Source organism: Macrosteles quadrilineatus, unplaced genomic scaffold (assembly GCF_028750875.1).
Source record: "Macrosteles quadrilineatus isolate MER2022 unplaced genomic scaffold, UCM_ALF_1.0 Scaffold_2__2_contigs__length_208266976, whole genome shotgun sequence".
Lineage (NCBI taxonomy): Eukaryota > Metazoa > Arthropoda > Insecta > Hemiptera > Cicadellidae > Macrosteles > Macrosteles quadrilineatus.
In genome coordinates, this window is record NW_026542595.1 from 122499624 (window position 1) to 122516512 (window position 16889).

At 32.5% G+C, this 16889-nt stretch overlaps 2 protein-coding genes across 6 annotated transcripts in view; both read left to right on the forward strand.

The window, feature by feature from the left end:
- The window catches only part of LOC128986329 (zinc finger protein 728-like), a 73957-nt gene that overhangs the window by 25864 nt on the left and 31204 nt on the right, over positions 1 to 16889 (forward strand). For 4 of the 5 annotated variants that reach the window (XM_054406652.1, XM_054406654.1, XM_054406651.1 and 1 more), the window contains one exon: positions 9240 to 9390. The exons of the other annotated variant lie outside the window; for it this stretch is intronic. The gene's annotated coding sequence lies outside the window, so the exon portion shown is untranslated. The remainder of the gene's footprint in view (positions 1 to 9239; positions 9391 to 16889) is intronic. 5 annotated transcript variants of the gene reach the window in all.
- LOC128986331 (gastrula zinc finger protein xLCGF3.1-like) lies at positions 9785 to 14049 on the forward strand. The gene has a single exon (XM_054406656.1). It carries the CDS (start codon positions 9803 to 9805, stop codon positions 10715 to 10717), a length of 915 nt encoding a protein of 304 aa, XP_054262631.1. The 5' UTR covers positions 9785 to 9802; the 3' UTR covers positions 10718 to 14049.

A 16889-nucleotide genomic window follows, 5' to 3' on the forward strand; every position in this document is an offset into this window, starting at 1 on the left:
GCATACTCATATGCCAAATTCTTAAAAAAAAATCAATAATTAATAACTTATATCATAAACACAAACCAACATCCATAACTAAACACATTTTTTATACAACATAGATAATTATTTACACATTTACTGTTTACAATTAACATATGTTCTTATTCTCACTTTTAATTTTTGCTTCGCAACGGGAAAAATCGGTTTCATAATCATTGAAATAGATTCATAATAAATAATCTATCATCAAGTTTAAGATTAAATAAACCTACCACATAGTTGTTTTATTTTTATGGATCAGCTGTCTGAAATTGTGAAATAGGCATTTGGTACAGTTCTGGTTTGTTTACTTTTAAATGTCAAAGCAAATGTAAATATTGTGAATTTTCTCATGCTTCCATGGAGACCAATTACTAATATTTAATTTCTGACAACAGCTGGAGTTTCATAACAATGTTTGTTTCCCATGTTAATCTTATGGAGAAATACGAAACTTTAAAGGGCCCCAGGGCCTCACTCTCTAATTATTTATCTAAAAAGAAAGTTTCTTGCACAACTTCACGTTACGCTCTTTTCAATGACACCAAAAACGCGTCAATCGGTTCAGTAGTTTCAGAGGAGTAATTGTCACAAAAATCCTGCTTGCGTATTAAATAAGTATAGATATGACAACTGACAATTTTAAATACAGGGTGTTTGCTTGTAATCACAACCCAAATAGTTGCAACTATCATGAGAGACTTTTTAACAACAAAACCTGGTCATGTGATGATATCCCTGTCTTCTTAACTTCATTGCCGATCAGCTAATACGCATCGTTCACTTTATCTATAAGGTTTAGTGTTATTGATAATTTATTGTAAACTAGCACCTACGACACACTTTATTAGTTTCCTTGTAGCAGCCAACCTAAGTACTCGTTAAACCTAATGTTATTTAAATATATTAATTGAAAATCAATTCAGCCAAATTTAAATTGGCTTAGACAGCAGGTTTGCTGCGGCAGGGGTATTATAGATATAGATATGTAGGCTACATCTTCTATATATGTAGGCCTATTATAGTTTTTTTTTGTTTTTTTTTTTTCATAGGCCTACTCAAACATAGCTTTTGAAAACACCCAGTTGAGACTTATTCACAATGAATTCCCAACAACACTAAAATTCATAGATAACCATGCAACAATGCGTATCAGCTGATGGGCAATAAAATATATAGAAACAGGTATACCAAATTGTGAGATTTTTAGTCGTTAAACAGTGTCTTATGGTCCTTGTAATTTGGGTTGTGTTTAAAGGAAAACACCCTGCATGTAAATGACCTGACCTGTCAGGGGTTCAGGGTACTTTCCACAGCTATTTTCTTATTATTGTGTATTGCCTTGATCCAGAATACCCATTAATGTTAAAATTTAGTCACTTTTTCTATTTTATTTACATTTTCATAAATAATTTATTTTATCGTGCTAATTTGTCCCCACTCTTAGTACCAAGACTGGCTTTTACAGAATTTCAGTAAAACTCTTTATCTGTACAGGTTATAAAAACGTATGTAGTGTTGATTTATCAAATGTTTGTACTGTATTATATTTCCAATGAAAACTAGGGGCTTGTTCCCTTGTAGGGATATAAGTCCCTAAAAAGCTCAAATTTAATACAAATTATTGTATTATAAACTCATAATCAAATTATAGATATTATAATTATAGATATAATTTGATTATGAGTTATCTAATTGTCAGGATTGGATATCCCCATACTGTACACTATATCTTTTGTGTAAAAAACTGTTTGTTTACTTTAGTTGATGTTATTTTCAATAAATTTTTTAAATTATTCCAGAGGTTTAAATCTGTTTAAGACAGCAAACATAATTGTTTGTGAAATACTGGTTTACTAAGGTAGCTTTGGTCTTGTAGTTACTAATAAAAAAGGCTTCAATGATTAGAATTTTGAAAATTATCTTTGTGAAATATAATTGTGTGTTGAGATAAGCTTAGTTCTTGGGTAGCCCCGGTAAATTAGCATCCTGACCCAATCATTATTAATTCTAATTGCATACTCCTTTTGTAAAGGTTTAACAAAATTAGTGTAAAGGCGTCACATTGACCAAACTCATCTCCAGATTTGTTTCTGATCAACATAAAAATAGAAACTATTCTTTGTGTGAGTGTATGTAGTGGTATTCTTCCTTAAGCTGAAAAAACAAAATTATATACGTCTAATAACACTAGTAACAATATATTTACACTTTTACTGTTGACTCACTCATGTAAAATGGTAAGCGGTGATCAATTTTGACTCCAATCATCTGATGATCTGATGATCCAATCTACCCAATTACCATCTTTCATATGTATTTTCTGTCTTGTGAGTCAACAGTATAAGTGTAAATATATTATTACTAGTGTTATTAGACGTATATCTTTTTGAATTTTTTTTTTTTTCAATTTAATAACACGTACGATGCCGATAAAGAAGTTTTTCCTCCTTAAAGAGAGATTGACTTTACCCACATTATATGTTTATAGTTGAGGCACACTATATTAAGCAAATTAAAATTGATGTAATTGTTTGAAGTGGACTGTATAAACAAAAAGCACTTGCTGTAAAAAAACTGAGTTTATGGATTTGTTAAAATATGAAAAACTAAACAAATATAAATGAATGATATAGCCTAACCTTTAATTGAGCGACTTTACTTTTTTAACAAATGTGAATAAATGATAATGAACAGCCTGGACAATGTATTGCCCAAAAACTCGACTGTCACAGACGGCACGAGTTTTGAGACTGGTCAAAACAAAAGGCTTTTTATCCCCACTACTTGTCAATCAAAGTGGCAGGAAAGACAAATTATTCCCTATATGGCAATAAAATGAGAAACCCCTTTGCCGCCAAAACAATATAAATCTTGATCAGCTGTATTGAAGTAAACAATAATCAGCTGTAAACGGCTTTAATATTTTTCTTATGGAGATAATTTTACATTATATATATAAATTTGTGTTGAAATTTTGAAAATTTCAGTATTTTTCCCGCTGTAACGGGATAGAGAACCTTTAATTCGAGCCCTCTCCAGTCGTTCTACGACTTCCCAGTTACCCACAATTATGACACAAAGAGTTGCCTTACATAATTTAATAGATAGATAGATGAGAGGTTGATTAATGTATTGAATCCACATAAATCTTGAATTAGGATAAACCTACAATATTAGTTGCATAACTCACAGTCACATAAACTAACTGATGTATTAATATAAGAATACTAATTTGAAATAATAACTTCGCCAATATATCTGAATTTTTAATTTTTATGAGGCCTTTCGCCAGCTATGCTGGCATCATCAGACACATCACAAAACTGAAGGTTATGTTTATGTTTACAATTGTAAATTTTAAAGAATATAACATATGGGTAGTTAAAAATAAAAACTATTCTGTTAAGTACATTTAGCTAAAGTTACAAAAATAAATCATATATGTAATAATGAAATATCAAGTAGAATTAACTTATAACTTTGTAAATTTAGAATTTAGTAATGTAACATTTTGAATTGGACCGTTATCATTATTTACCAAATTGTCCATTTTATTTATAAATAATGATTCCCATGCATTTAGTTCATTGGATTTTGTTATATTTTTTAGTAATTTAGTATTATTGATTGATATTGTGTGGTCCGTTTCTAAGCAATGTTTTGCTATTGCTGATTTTTCAGGTCTGTTGTGTGTTATGTGAGAAGTGTGTTCTTTAAATCTAGTTTTAATATTTCTTTTTGTTTGTCCAACATACTTCATCTCACAACTGTCACACTGAATTTGATAAATGCCAGATTTTGATGTATTTTCTAATTTACTTTTTGGATTTCCAAGAATGTTTTTAATTTTGTTTTTCGCTTTAAATGAAACCAATAATTCAGCATTTTTCTGAAACGTTTTCTTGACGTCTTTATATCGCTTAGTATAGGTAGCGCTTACCCATTTCTTCTTTACTTTGATTGGTTCCAGTTTAGTTCTTTTCTTTTTCTCATTTCTTTTTAAAGCTTTTGTCAACATATTGTCTACAATTTTGGTTTCGTATCCATTATACTTAGCCACGTCTTAAACAGTCTTAATTAAACAAAAAGTCAAGATAACTTGTGTTGAATAAAATGGCAATCAAATAAATCACCTAATCTTAACAAGCTAACCTTGTAACCTTTCTGTCACAAATAGGCCTTGGGCTAGGTAAATAAAGTAGAGATGGAAGTTTTCTTACATTTATTGGCCTCATAATCATATACTATTATAGATTAATCATCTTAATGATGAGATTAGATTTTTATGGCACACCTAAATTTTTATAGGTTAGATATATGTTATTGAAAGGTGCACAAAGAGTGTTTGAACGGCTTAATTTTAAGGCATGTTTCTATCCGGTTTATATGCAGTGGGTATTTTCTTATTATAGTGGAATAGAATACAGAATAGGACTGGCCTCTGAGGAGGTAGGGGATCCGACGTTGCCACTTCGTTCTTGGCTGGTGAGCTGACTTTCACCTAGAGCCGGGGAGCGGGCGCGGGCATCCCTCTGACTCTGTCTTCCCACTTGTAGGGTAGTTTAACACTACAAATTATTAACTTTTTGGCGGTATCGGTTAGTGTTGTCATGTTTATATCACATGGAAGATACATTCATCCCTTACATGATAATGGGTAGATTATTTGCACAATAAACGACTTAAACCGCTACTAGATTTAGCTTTTGAAAAGTATATTAACATACAATTAATAAATATAAAATGAAAATACATTTTATATAGGGTCACCTTTACAAGTCTCTGGAAATATGTTGTCTATAGTCAAACGTTTGTCAACCCCAATTTTTAAACAAATCACCGTAACAATAAGAGCAAATGAATACATATGGTCCACAAACTTTTATATCAGTTCTAAAAATCTTGTAAATTGTTGCCCTGCTTATAGTTTGATACATAAAACAAATTAACATGGAAATGAAGAAGGTAAAATCTTCCATATTAAACATATACAGCAATAGTTTGGTTGTGTTTAGGAAACTAAGTTGGTCAATGTTTAGGAATTACCCCAAAGCTGCATTTCTTTGTTTGAACACCTATTGTGACCCTCACTCCATTAATCTTATTATTACCACTCGACTGAAATGAAACTTACGGATAACAGGTAGCTCAATAGTGACGAATACATTTCTGTAATATTGTGATTATTAATAAAAGTCCGTTAGTTTTATATTGAATTTAAGAAAATTGAACTAACGTTTACATACATTACGTTATGTGTTGCATTCATTAAAATAGTCATACGATATATTCACTCTTCTATAACAAAAAAAAAAAAAAACTTCTAATGTAGGTACTCTAGAAATCCTCAAAAAACATACCAGGTAAAAAGGGAAATAGATAACATAACTGCCATTTTATTGCCAAAATGACATAACTATTTTTATTAGAAAATATTATTACATTGCACTGGAAATTGTTAAATAAAAATATTTACAAACAAAAATATTGACGTATGAAACTTATATAAATATTTTAAGGGACAATGACATTTTTATATAGGTTTTTCAAGATATTTGCATTACGCAAAGGAACACGACGTTACGATATCGCAAACGTTTCACGTGTACTCGTGGTCGTCCACGTCGCGTACCGTTGTCCGTATTCATTGGGCGAAACACAGTTCTTAGACGAATTCTTGACAAAACAGGAGGGTATACTAGAAACGCACAGGTCGGCTATCGGGCAGAAACTGAGTGTGTGGCACAACTTGGCAACAGTGGACAGTTTTCTAAAAGCTGATTGGTTGCCGCATGCCCCCCCCGACTCGAACTGGTTTCGGTCCTATTCTGTATTCTATTCCACTATAACTACTGTATTAATTTTTTTCTATCCGTCTTTAATACTGAGGTATTTCAACTATCCGAGTATGACGGATCCGGTAAGCCTGTACTAATTGTTATAAGTTTATATTATAATAATAATTTAGTTTTAACAGTTGGTAGTCCTGAGTAGTGGAGAAATGGAGATGTCTCTCTGCGTAGATATGATCCTTGGATCTTTCTTCTGAAATTTTACTCTAAATATTTTTATCTTTAACATCAATTTTGTAATAACATGTGTGAACTCAAAGTATATTATTAAGTATTAACATTGAATTGGTGTTTTATTTAATCCAAAGAGGTTTAGGCAAATACAATACTTTCTAACATAGGCCTAGGCTAGGAGATTCAGTGGACATCATCACACTCAAACATAACCAACATAAAAAACACGCCACCATAACATATGCATCAGATTTTACAACAGGACAAAAAATCTACTTGCACTCAAAGTCAATGATTTCATTTTGCACATTCAAGCATAACCGGGGATAACAAACTATGCCATAACTAGCTTTGAGTTTTACGAAAGAAAGGCTAGTCTAGCATGAATGCAGTAACTCATTCTTAAGTCAATATCTACTGAAAAAGTGTAACGCAGATAAAAGATTTTTTGGTTGTAAATAATATTTCAAAATAACACAGTTAATGATAACTTATCTTAACCAAACTTTCAATGGTTTTAAAATTATATTTTTGTCACAGAATAGTAACATACGTACAGAGGATACAAGCTAATGAAGAGCGAAAGGGTACGAATAAAATTTTCTCTTAACACCAGCAACTAATGCTAGACACAAGCAAATGGTGCTAGACACCAGCAACTGATGCTAGACACCAGCCACTAATGCTAGACACAAGCAAATGGTGATAGACACCAGCAACTCATGCTAGACACTAGCAACTGGTGCTAGACACCACTTAAGCGTACCAATGCATGTATCCTCTCCTTCTTCTCAATTTTGTAAAAAGTGTTTATTTATTTTTTTATATATATATTGGTGATTGGGAGGATTTGACCCCCGTGACCTTTGGGCTTTGAAGCCCTGAGTTCTACCACTAGTCCAGCTCGCTCCCAGTAAAATGAAAGTCTGACAGTAGAGGCTTCATACTTAGTACAGGATACCTAACAAAAAATATAGTCCATTAAATGGCCTACAAGGGGCTTTCATCTACATCCCCTTCACTAGTAGCAAGTTACTGCTCCAAAGTTACGTATGAGAATGAATAAAGATAGTCAAGATAAATTACAGGCGATGCTTATCAAAATTCTTTTCCTACAGTTACCTAAGAATGTACATGTTCTCTCACTGATTTGAGAAAGCAAAGTGGCCAATTCGCTCATCAGTGAGACAATGTTAAAACATTGTCTCCCTCCAGATTTGCTACGTGAACACATGAAATAGTGATCGCGTAACATGCAGACAAGGTTGTATGCGCGCAAAATCGGTTGGCAGCACTGGCTGTAAATCAGCTGGTCAGCTGTTGTATTGTTGTATTTGTAACTTCACATTAAATGACAAATGTTAAATTAAAAGTCACTTCTGTGTAAAAATATGTTACGTTTCTTTACCAATTTATTTGTTTTATGATAACTGTAGGAAAAATATAATGTGCAACTCGAGTGCAAAGTACAATTGCCTTACTCGAGAAACCATTCCTCACTCGCCTACGGCTCGTAAGTAAGGATTTCTCTCGAGTGATGAAAAATAGCCTACTGTGCCTGAAAAAGATAAGATAATGTATTCAATAAATTACTTATAATAGAACATAACTATTTAATTACAATTAGATTTTTTAGCCTGGATTTTGAGATAAATATCACAGACATTCAAACAAACATACTTAGTTCGTAATCGTATGTATATAGAATTGAAAATTACAAAGGCACAAACATATTTTAGAACTATTTTTAAGTTTACACAGGTTACAGTTTAAGTTGTAGCAATTCTTTCACATTTTATTATTAGCCTATTATTATTATTATTTTATGGCCAGCATTGGACCACTTAAGTCAATATAATGGTTATATTCTTTTTAAATTCTGTCTCTTCTTGTCCGCCCAATACTTCTTCATTCTTTCCGACCGTTATTTTCTTTCTTCTGCCGAAACCACTCTTCCTTGTCTCTGATTGTTTGCTCCTATTGGCAGGATGATATTTTTGTCTTTGAGTACTGCAAGCTCCTCTGACTTATTTTCCAAATCTTCTAATGATATTTTCAACCTTCTCATGTCCTCCTTAATCTCTGTAATACACCTAAAGTCAATCTTGCTATTCCACAACTTGTCAATTATTTTCTTGCTTATTCTTTCACATTTTAATACCACAAATAAACATAAAAAAATTAATTAAATTAATTAGTTAAGAAAGCTTTTACATTTTAAAATATAACATTTGAATTGCTCTTGAAAAAGCAACTGTATTCCTTTTTTTGAAAACAACAATCTGTTCAGCAGCATGCAGCAATCAGTTTGGCTTTTGTAGTGGTATGTCTACCACCAACGCTGTTGATGGTTTAGTTAGACAGTTACATAAGGTATTGGAGAATAACCAGGATGTTTTACTTAAGAAATCAGAATTTTATGGTTTAGAGGGTAAGGAGCTGTCAATATTCAGATCTTATTTTAGTAACCGCAGACAAGTTGTTGATGTAAATGGTAATCTCTCAAAAGTTTTGACTACTTCTTATGGCATCCCCCAAGGATCTGTTTTAGGGCCAATTTTATTTATTACTAGCTGTGTGCCCGTTCTATGGAGAGGGATCTTGTAGTCAGTTGAAACCTTCTTATATTCAGAACAGCAGTTGGTTAACATTTAAGTGTGCATTTTTTCGCTGGAAAAACTATTATAGGGACATATAAACCCTCAAAAATACAATATCTGACCGATTCAAGCCAAAACAAATGCTAGACTCACAAAAACCAAGAATTGCCATTAAATATTAAATATTCTTTCTATGTGTTCTATGTAAATGTTCTACATGTAATAAATGTTGTCCTAAGGATTGTACATAGCCTATAGGTATTCCCGCCTTATTAATGTAATTTCTTGTGACAATGTCCATTGTGAATTTGTAATTTGCTGAACGGCTGAATAAATGCCTTATTAGATCCTGGTTCCAAGCCATATTGGGTAAGTCTTTTCAGCTTGCTTACTTTAAGACTTGTCTGTACAATTTTCAGCCTTAAATACAACTGTGTATTGTACAAAAATATTGAATACCTAATGTAATATTGTAATGTGTAATGTTTTGAAATCATAGTATAACCTAAATGAATAAACAAATAGAACTAAAAATGTATACAAGAGTGTATATATATATGTTTTAATAAAATATTGTCTTTTACAGGAGAGACAATAGATTTGAAAAGGAAAAAGAAACTTCAATTCATGTGGCAAGATCAAGAAAGATTATTTAGATAATCACTGATTGTAAAGCTAAAAAAGCTTAAAAGCTAACAAGATTAAGTTTTTACTACCTAAACTAAAGGGCTAATTAAGTAAGTAATTCACTATGTAAAACTTAAATTTTACATATAACTTTTATATGGCTGATGCAATTTAGTTCACAACATGAAACATCTAAGCCATTTTTTTAAGTAGGCTAATTTATGATTAAACAGTGAAAAAAGCAAAATGCCTCGAATCAACTATGTTGCAATTTATCACACACAAAAATATTTAAGCAAGAGATGTTTAAAGTTAATTGATGTACACATATATAACTGTTAAACACTTACACATACATACATGACTAGTTACTATTAGTTACTAGCAAGTCAAAAATTGAAAAAAAACATGTTTAAGATCACTAAAAAGCCTCCCCTTGAGTGTCCAATATGTAGAAATTTTTTTTCTAAAATGAAGTGTCATATATATTTACACACGGGGGAGCGTCCCTTTAGATGTTTGATGTGTGGGAAAACATTTATTAAACTACACAATGTAAAGTATCATTTGTTGACACATTCTGCTAAGTGTCCTTATAAGTGCAATACATGTGGAAAATCATTCAGATCCAAGGACCATATGAAGGTTCATACATTAGATCACACAGGAGAGCGACCTCATAAGTGTAGTATATGTGGAAAATCCTTCAAAACTAGGAACCATATGAAAATTCATACAGTGGTTCACACGGAAGAGCGACCTCATAAGTGTACTATATGTGGAAAATCCTTCAAAACCAGGAGGATTATGAAGATGCATACATTGATTCACGCCGGAGAGCGACCTCATAAGTGTGCTATATGTGGAAAATCCTTTACAACCACTACTCAAATAAGGAATCATATGTTGGTTCACACTGGAGAGCGACCACATAAGTGTACTATATGTGGAAAATCATTCACAACTAGGAACAATATGAAAATTCATACGTTGGTTCACACGGAAGAGCGACCTTATAAGTGTACTATATGTGGAAAATCCTTCAAAACTAGGAACCATATGAAAATTCATACAGTGATTCACGCCAGAGAGCGACCTCATAAGTGTGCTATATGTGGAAAATCCTTTACAACCATTACTCAAATAAGGAATCATATGTTGGTTCACACTGGAGAGCGACCACATAAGTGTACTATATGTGGAAAATCATTCACAACTAGGAACAATATGAAAATTCATACGGTGGTTCACACGGAAGAGCGACCTTATAAGTGTACTATATGTGGAAAATCCTTCAAAACTAGGAACAATATGAAAACTCATACAGTGGTTCACATGGAAGAGCGACCTCATAAGTGTAGTATATGTGGAAAATCCTTAAAAACCATGAGCGGTATGAAGATTCATATTGGATCACACAGGAGAGCGACCTCATAAATGTGCTATATGTTGAAAATCCTTTACAACCATTAATGTAATAAGGAATCATATGTTGGTTCACACAGGAGGGCAACCTCATAAGTGTACTATATGTGGAAAACTCTTCTCAACTAAAACCGTAATGAAGCGACATTCATTGATTCACACTGGAGAGCGACCATAAGCGTACTATTTTGTGGAAAATCCCTTAAAACCGAGGACAATATGAAGTCTCATACATTAAAATGTCACGTCAATTGTCATTTTTGTTATTTCTTAGTTTTAGTATTATCCTGTATATGACTTTATGTCCTTTCAAATGATGTAATGACATGTAATGAATAGATAAATAAAAAATAAATAAACAAAACACACAGGAGAGCGACCCTATAAGTGCACTATATATTGAAAATTGTTGCAAATTAGAAGCATTATGAAGAAACATACATTAATACCCTATGGATAGCGACCTTAAGTATAAACTATGTAGGAAATCCTATAAAATTAACAAAAATATGAAGCAACATACACCAGAGAGTGACCTCAGTGGAAAATCCTTCTCTGCCTACTGGAAAATAAAGAAACATACATTATTAGTTCACACCAGAGAGAAACCTTATAAGTGTTACTATGTGCAGAAGGCACTTTGCATGCCAAAGCTATATAAACAAACATTCTTTGGTTCATATTAGAGTGATCCAAAAGTGGAGTGCATTCGGAAAATTCTTCTAAACCAACATCCCATATACGGAAAACCGTTGGGTGCAATATATTTAATTAATCACGAATCATTGCTCAGCATGGTGTTTTTCAAAAATTGTTACATGGATCATTGTAAAACAAGACAATACCATGCATATTAATGTTGCAGATCCTACTGACAGGATTTTTTTCAATTGGCACAAGACCACTTTCTTGATTGTTTAAGTTTTAAAAATGCTAATTAAACTTAAAGAATTTATTAAATTTAGTTGATAAAAGGTGCAGGAAAATCATAGCAATTGTATGTTTTAACAGACTAAGAATACAAATTCCATGTTGTTATAAAGGATGACTGATAATAAACCGGACGTTTTTAAAATAAACATAACTCATTAAATTTTGTGTCAATTATAACACTTATGTTAGTAAACTTTTGCCATTTAAGAAAACTATTTACTAAACATAGTATGCTACACTTTTCAGATATCCTTTACTTTTTTTAGAAAATATCAAATGTGGAGTCCATTTTTATTCATGCTAAACTGTTCTATTAGACGTCTAGGCATTTTTACAGCCACCAAAAATTGTTCCGCAACTTCCTGTTTAATGGTGTCCTTTAAGATCCATTAGCGTTTTGGGTTCATTAAGTGGAACACCTTGATGAAAAATTCATACACACACAAATCTCGTGACGTTGAGGCAACAGAATACTATCACGGAAACGTAAAATAACCCTTCCTAGGAACCTATTACACACTTCGGCTATTGAAACTTGAGTGAGTAGTATCAATGGTCAATGGTAGCATGTACGGTGGATCTTGTCTATAATAAACAAATGTATTTATTGTATGTATTTTTTTATCAAATGTCTCACCTGTGGCCTAAAGAAGTACTTGAGCACATTAACACTTACGTATTTAAAGCCTGCCAAGGCTTTTCAAAATGTAAAATGTCATAATAGTTATTTTTCAGCCATACAGCTTCTTTTAGCCAATTTCTCTATAGGGAAGTAGCTATTACCGTAGGTAGCACGGTAAGACCTAGACCCGGGACCGATGTACTTTTAGTTTCTCCCCCTATACAACTTTTTTGGGTTCAGGGTTCAGTGAAACCCAAAACGGATATATTCTCTCAAACCTCAATCTCGACAATTTTGACTAAAACAATACTTTTTCCATATAGTCTCCTATGGTATAGGGGCAGAAAGCAAAAAAAGTTCCTGCACTTTTGTGATAGGCATGGCATTTCACACGTGTTCATAATAGGCAAACGTAAGGTGTTTACTGTCCAATACTATATGGCTAATAAAACGGCATAATATGTACAGAATTGAATGACACACCTCCTTAGTGACAATAACTATCACACGCAGAGTATTCGCTTAAAAAACATCCAATTTGTCAGTCACCCTATACAAGGCTTGGTTGTATCTAGGATCTAGGAGGACTGTTTATTTATTTTGATAAATTGAAATTACATAGTTTTTTACATACATATGACAACTGACAACTTAAATACAAGGGTTCGTTTGTAATCACAACCCAAATAGTTACAACTATCATGAGACACTTTTTAACAACAAAACCTGGTCATGTGGGTCTTCTTAACTTCATTGCTGATCATCTAATACGCATCGTTCACTTTATCTATAAGGTTTAGTGTTATTGATCATTTATTGTAAACTAGCAGTTACGACACACTTTATTAGTTTCCTTGTAGCAGCCTACCTAGGTACTCGTTAATGTTATTTGAATAGAAAATCAATTCAGCCAAATTGAAATTCACTTAGACGGCTGTTTTACTGTGGTGGGGGTATTATAGATACAGATAAGATGTACAGTAGGCCTATTATAGTTTTTTTTCACATACTCAAGAAAACACCCAGTTGAGACTTATTCACAATGAATTCCCAACAACACTAAAATTCATAGATAACCATGCAACAATGCGTATCAGAAGATGGGCAATAAAATATATAGAAACAGGTATACCAAAATGTGAGTTTTTTTAGTCGTTAAACAGTGTCTTATGGTCCTTGTAATTTGGGTTGTGTTTAAAGGAAAACGCCCTGCATGTAAATGACCTGACCTGTCAGGGGTTCAGGGTACTTTCCACAGCTATTTTCTTATTATTGTGTATTGCCTTGATCCAGAAAACCCATTAATGTTAAAATGTAGCCTAGTCACTTTTTCTATTTTATTTACATTTTCATAAATATTTTATTTTATCGTGCTAATTTGTCCCTACTCTTAGTACCAAGACTGGCTTTTACAGAATTTCAGTAAAACTCTTTATCTGTACAGGTTATAAAAACGTATGTAGTGTTGATTTATCAAATGTCTGTACTGTACTATATTTCCAATGAAAACTAGGGGCTTGTTCCCTTGTAGGGATATAAGTCCCTAAAAAGCTCAAATTTAATACAAATTATTGTAATATAAACTCATAATCAAATTATATCTAACTAGCTGTAACCCACGGGCTTTGCCCCGTTTAACTTCTTAATTTTCAAGATTATCTCGTTCGCATGGCTCAATCACGTCCTTGTTGAAGTTTGTTCGCTACGCTCACTCACCTTTAGGTTGGAGCTCGTTCGCTACGCTCACTCACCTTTAGGTTGGAGCTCGTTCGCTGCGCTCACTTGCCTTCAGTTTAGCTCGTTCGCTTCGCTAACTCGCCTCCAGGTTGAAGTTCGTTCGCTACGCTCACTCACCTTTTGGTTGCAAATTAGCTGTTGTCATAAATGTAAAAGAAATAATAGTGCTGCACCCTGTTGGTAATCCTTGTAACTTTAATGCTATTGAACATCATAGAACAGGACCAACTTGTTTAATTGAAACAGCTGTTAAGATTCAATAATTCCATTTCTCATTAGGTTAACATGGGAAACTCCAGAGCCACTGGGGCGGAGCCCGAAAGGATTTTTGAAATAAGAATATGCCTATATGTTAATCGGGAATGTCAGCTATCATCATGCCAAATTTCAGCCCAATCCGACCAGTATTTTTCGCGTTCACTTGTCACAAACATACATCCATATATCCATACATCCAAACTTTCTCATTTATAATATTATAGTAGGATTGTCAGGATTGGATATCCCCATACTGTACACTATATCTTTTGTGTAAAAAACTGTTTGTTTGCTTTAGTTGATGTTATTTTCAATAATTTTTTAAAATCATTCCAGAGGTTTAAATCTGTTTAAGACAGCAAACATAATTGTTTGTGAAATACTGGTTTACTAAGGTAGCTTTGGTCTTATAGTTACTAATAAAAAAAGGCTTCAATGATTAGAATTTTGAAAATTATCTTTGTGAAATATAATTGTGTGTTGAGATAAGCTTAGTTCTTGGGTAGCCCCGGTAAATTAGCATCCTGACCCAATCATTATTAATTCTAATTGCATAGGTACTCCTTTTGTTAAGGTTTAACAAAATTAGTGTAAAGGCATCACATTGACCAAACTCATCTCCAGATTTGTTTCTGATCAACATAAAAATAGAAACTATTCTTTGTGTAAGTGTATGTAGTGGTATTCTTTCTTAAGCTGAAAAAACAAAAATATATACGTCTAATAACACTAGTAATAATATATTTACATTTTTACTGTTGACTCACTCATGTAAAATGGTAAGCGGTGATCAATTTCGACTCCAATCATCATCATAACCAAACATTCGTCTATAGGGTCTGATGATGATTGGATTGTCCAATCGAAATCGATCCCCAATTACCATCTTTTATATGTATTTTCCGTCTTGTGAGTCAACAGTATAAGTGTAAATATATTATTACTAGTGTTATTAGACATATATCTTTTTGTATTTTTTTTTTAAATTTAATAACACGTACGATGCTGATAAAGAAGTTTTTCCTCCTTAAAAAGAGATTGACTTTACCCACATTATATGTTGATAGTTGAGGCACACTATATTAAGCAAATTAAAATTGATGTAATTGTCTGAAATGGACTGTATAAACGAAAAGCACTTGCTGTAAAAAAACTAAGTTTATGGAATTGTTAAAATATGAAAAACTAAACAAACATAAATGAATGATATAGCCTAACCTTGAATTGATTGACTTTACTTTAACAAATGTGAATAAATGATAATGAACAGCCTGGACAATGTATTGCCCAAAAACTCGACTGTCACAGACGGCACGAGTTTTGAGACTGGTCAAAACAAAAGGCTTTTTACCACCACTACTTGTCAATCAAAGTAGCGGGAAAGACAAATTATTCCCTATATGGGAATAAAATGAGAAACCCCTTTGCTGCCAAAACAATATAAATCTTGATCAGCTGTACCTATTGAAGTAAACAATAATCAGCTGTAAACAGCTTTAATATTTTTCTTATGGAGATAATTTTACATTATATATCTAACTTTGTGTTGAAATTTGGAAAATTTCAGTATTTTTCCTGTTGTAACGGGATAGAGAACCTTTAATTCGAGCCCTCTCCAGTCGTTCTACGACTTCCCAGTTCCCAACAATTATGACACAAAGAGTTGCCTTACATAATTTAATAGATAGATAGATGAGAGGTTGATTAATGTATTGAATCCACATAAATCTTGAATTAGGATAAACCTACAATATTAGTTACATGTCTCACATAGTCACATAAACTAAGTGCTGTATTAATTTAAGAATGTTTGTTTGTTTTTGTATCATTTGTGAAAATTAAAAGGTACTGCTTGATGTTTGACTTTTTTTTAGGTATTGTACTTTAAATTGAGTCGTCTTTTCATTTGAGTTTTTTATTTTACAAAATTTTGTGAAAAGGTTAGTATATAGTGTTGTACTGTTTTCTTTGAATAGGTTTGATTTTGTCATTTGGTGCATTTGCGTTTGATAAACAGTCCGAATTAAACAAAAAGTCAAGATAACTTGTGTTGAATAAATGACAATGAAATAAATCATCTAATGGTACCTTTCTGTTACAAATAGACCTTGGGCTAGGTAAATAAAGTAGAGATGGAAGTTTTCTTACATTTATTGGCCTCATAATCATATCCTATTATAGAGATGAGATTAGATTTTTATCACACACAGAAGATTGTTTAGGCTGAATATAGGTTATTGTAGGCCTAAGGTGCAAGACGAGTGCTTGAACAGCTTAATTTTAAGGCATGTTTTTATCCGGTTTAAATGCAGTGAGTATTTTGTTATTAACTACTGCATCAATTTTTCCTTTCCATCCATCTTTTAAAAAACTACGGTATTTCAATTAACCGAATATGACAGATCCGGTAGGCCTGTACTCGTTGTTATAACTTTATATTATTATAATAATTTAGTTTTATTAGTTGGTAGTCCTGAGTAGTGGATAAATAGAGATGTCTCTCTGCGTAGAGATGATCTTTGTATCCTTCTTCTGAAATTTTAGTCCAAACTGGTAACATCAATTTTGTAATAACATGTTTGAATTCGAAGTATATTAAAAAGTATTAACATTGATTTGGTGTTTTATTTAATT

Excerpts from the sequence above, each read along its gene's own strand:
- LOC128986331 (XM_054406656.1), top strand. The coding sequence starts at position 9,803 with ATGTGTGGGAAAACATTTATTAAACTACACAATGTAAAGTATCATTTG.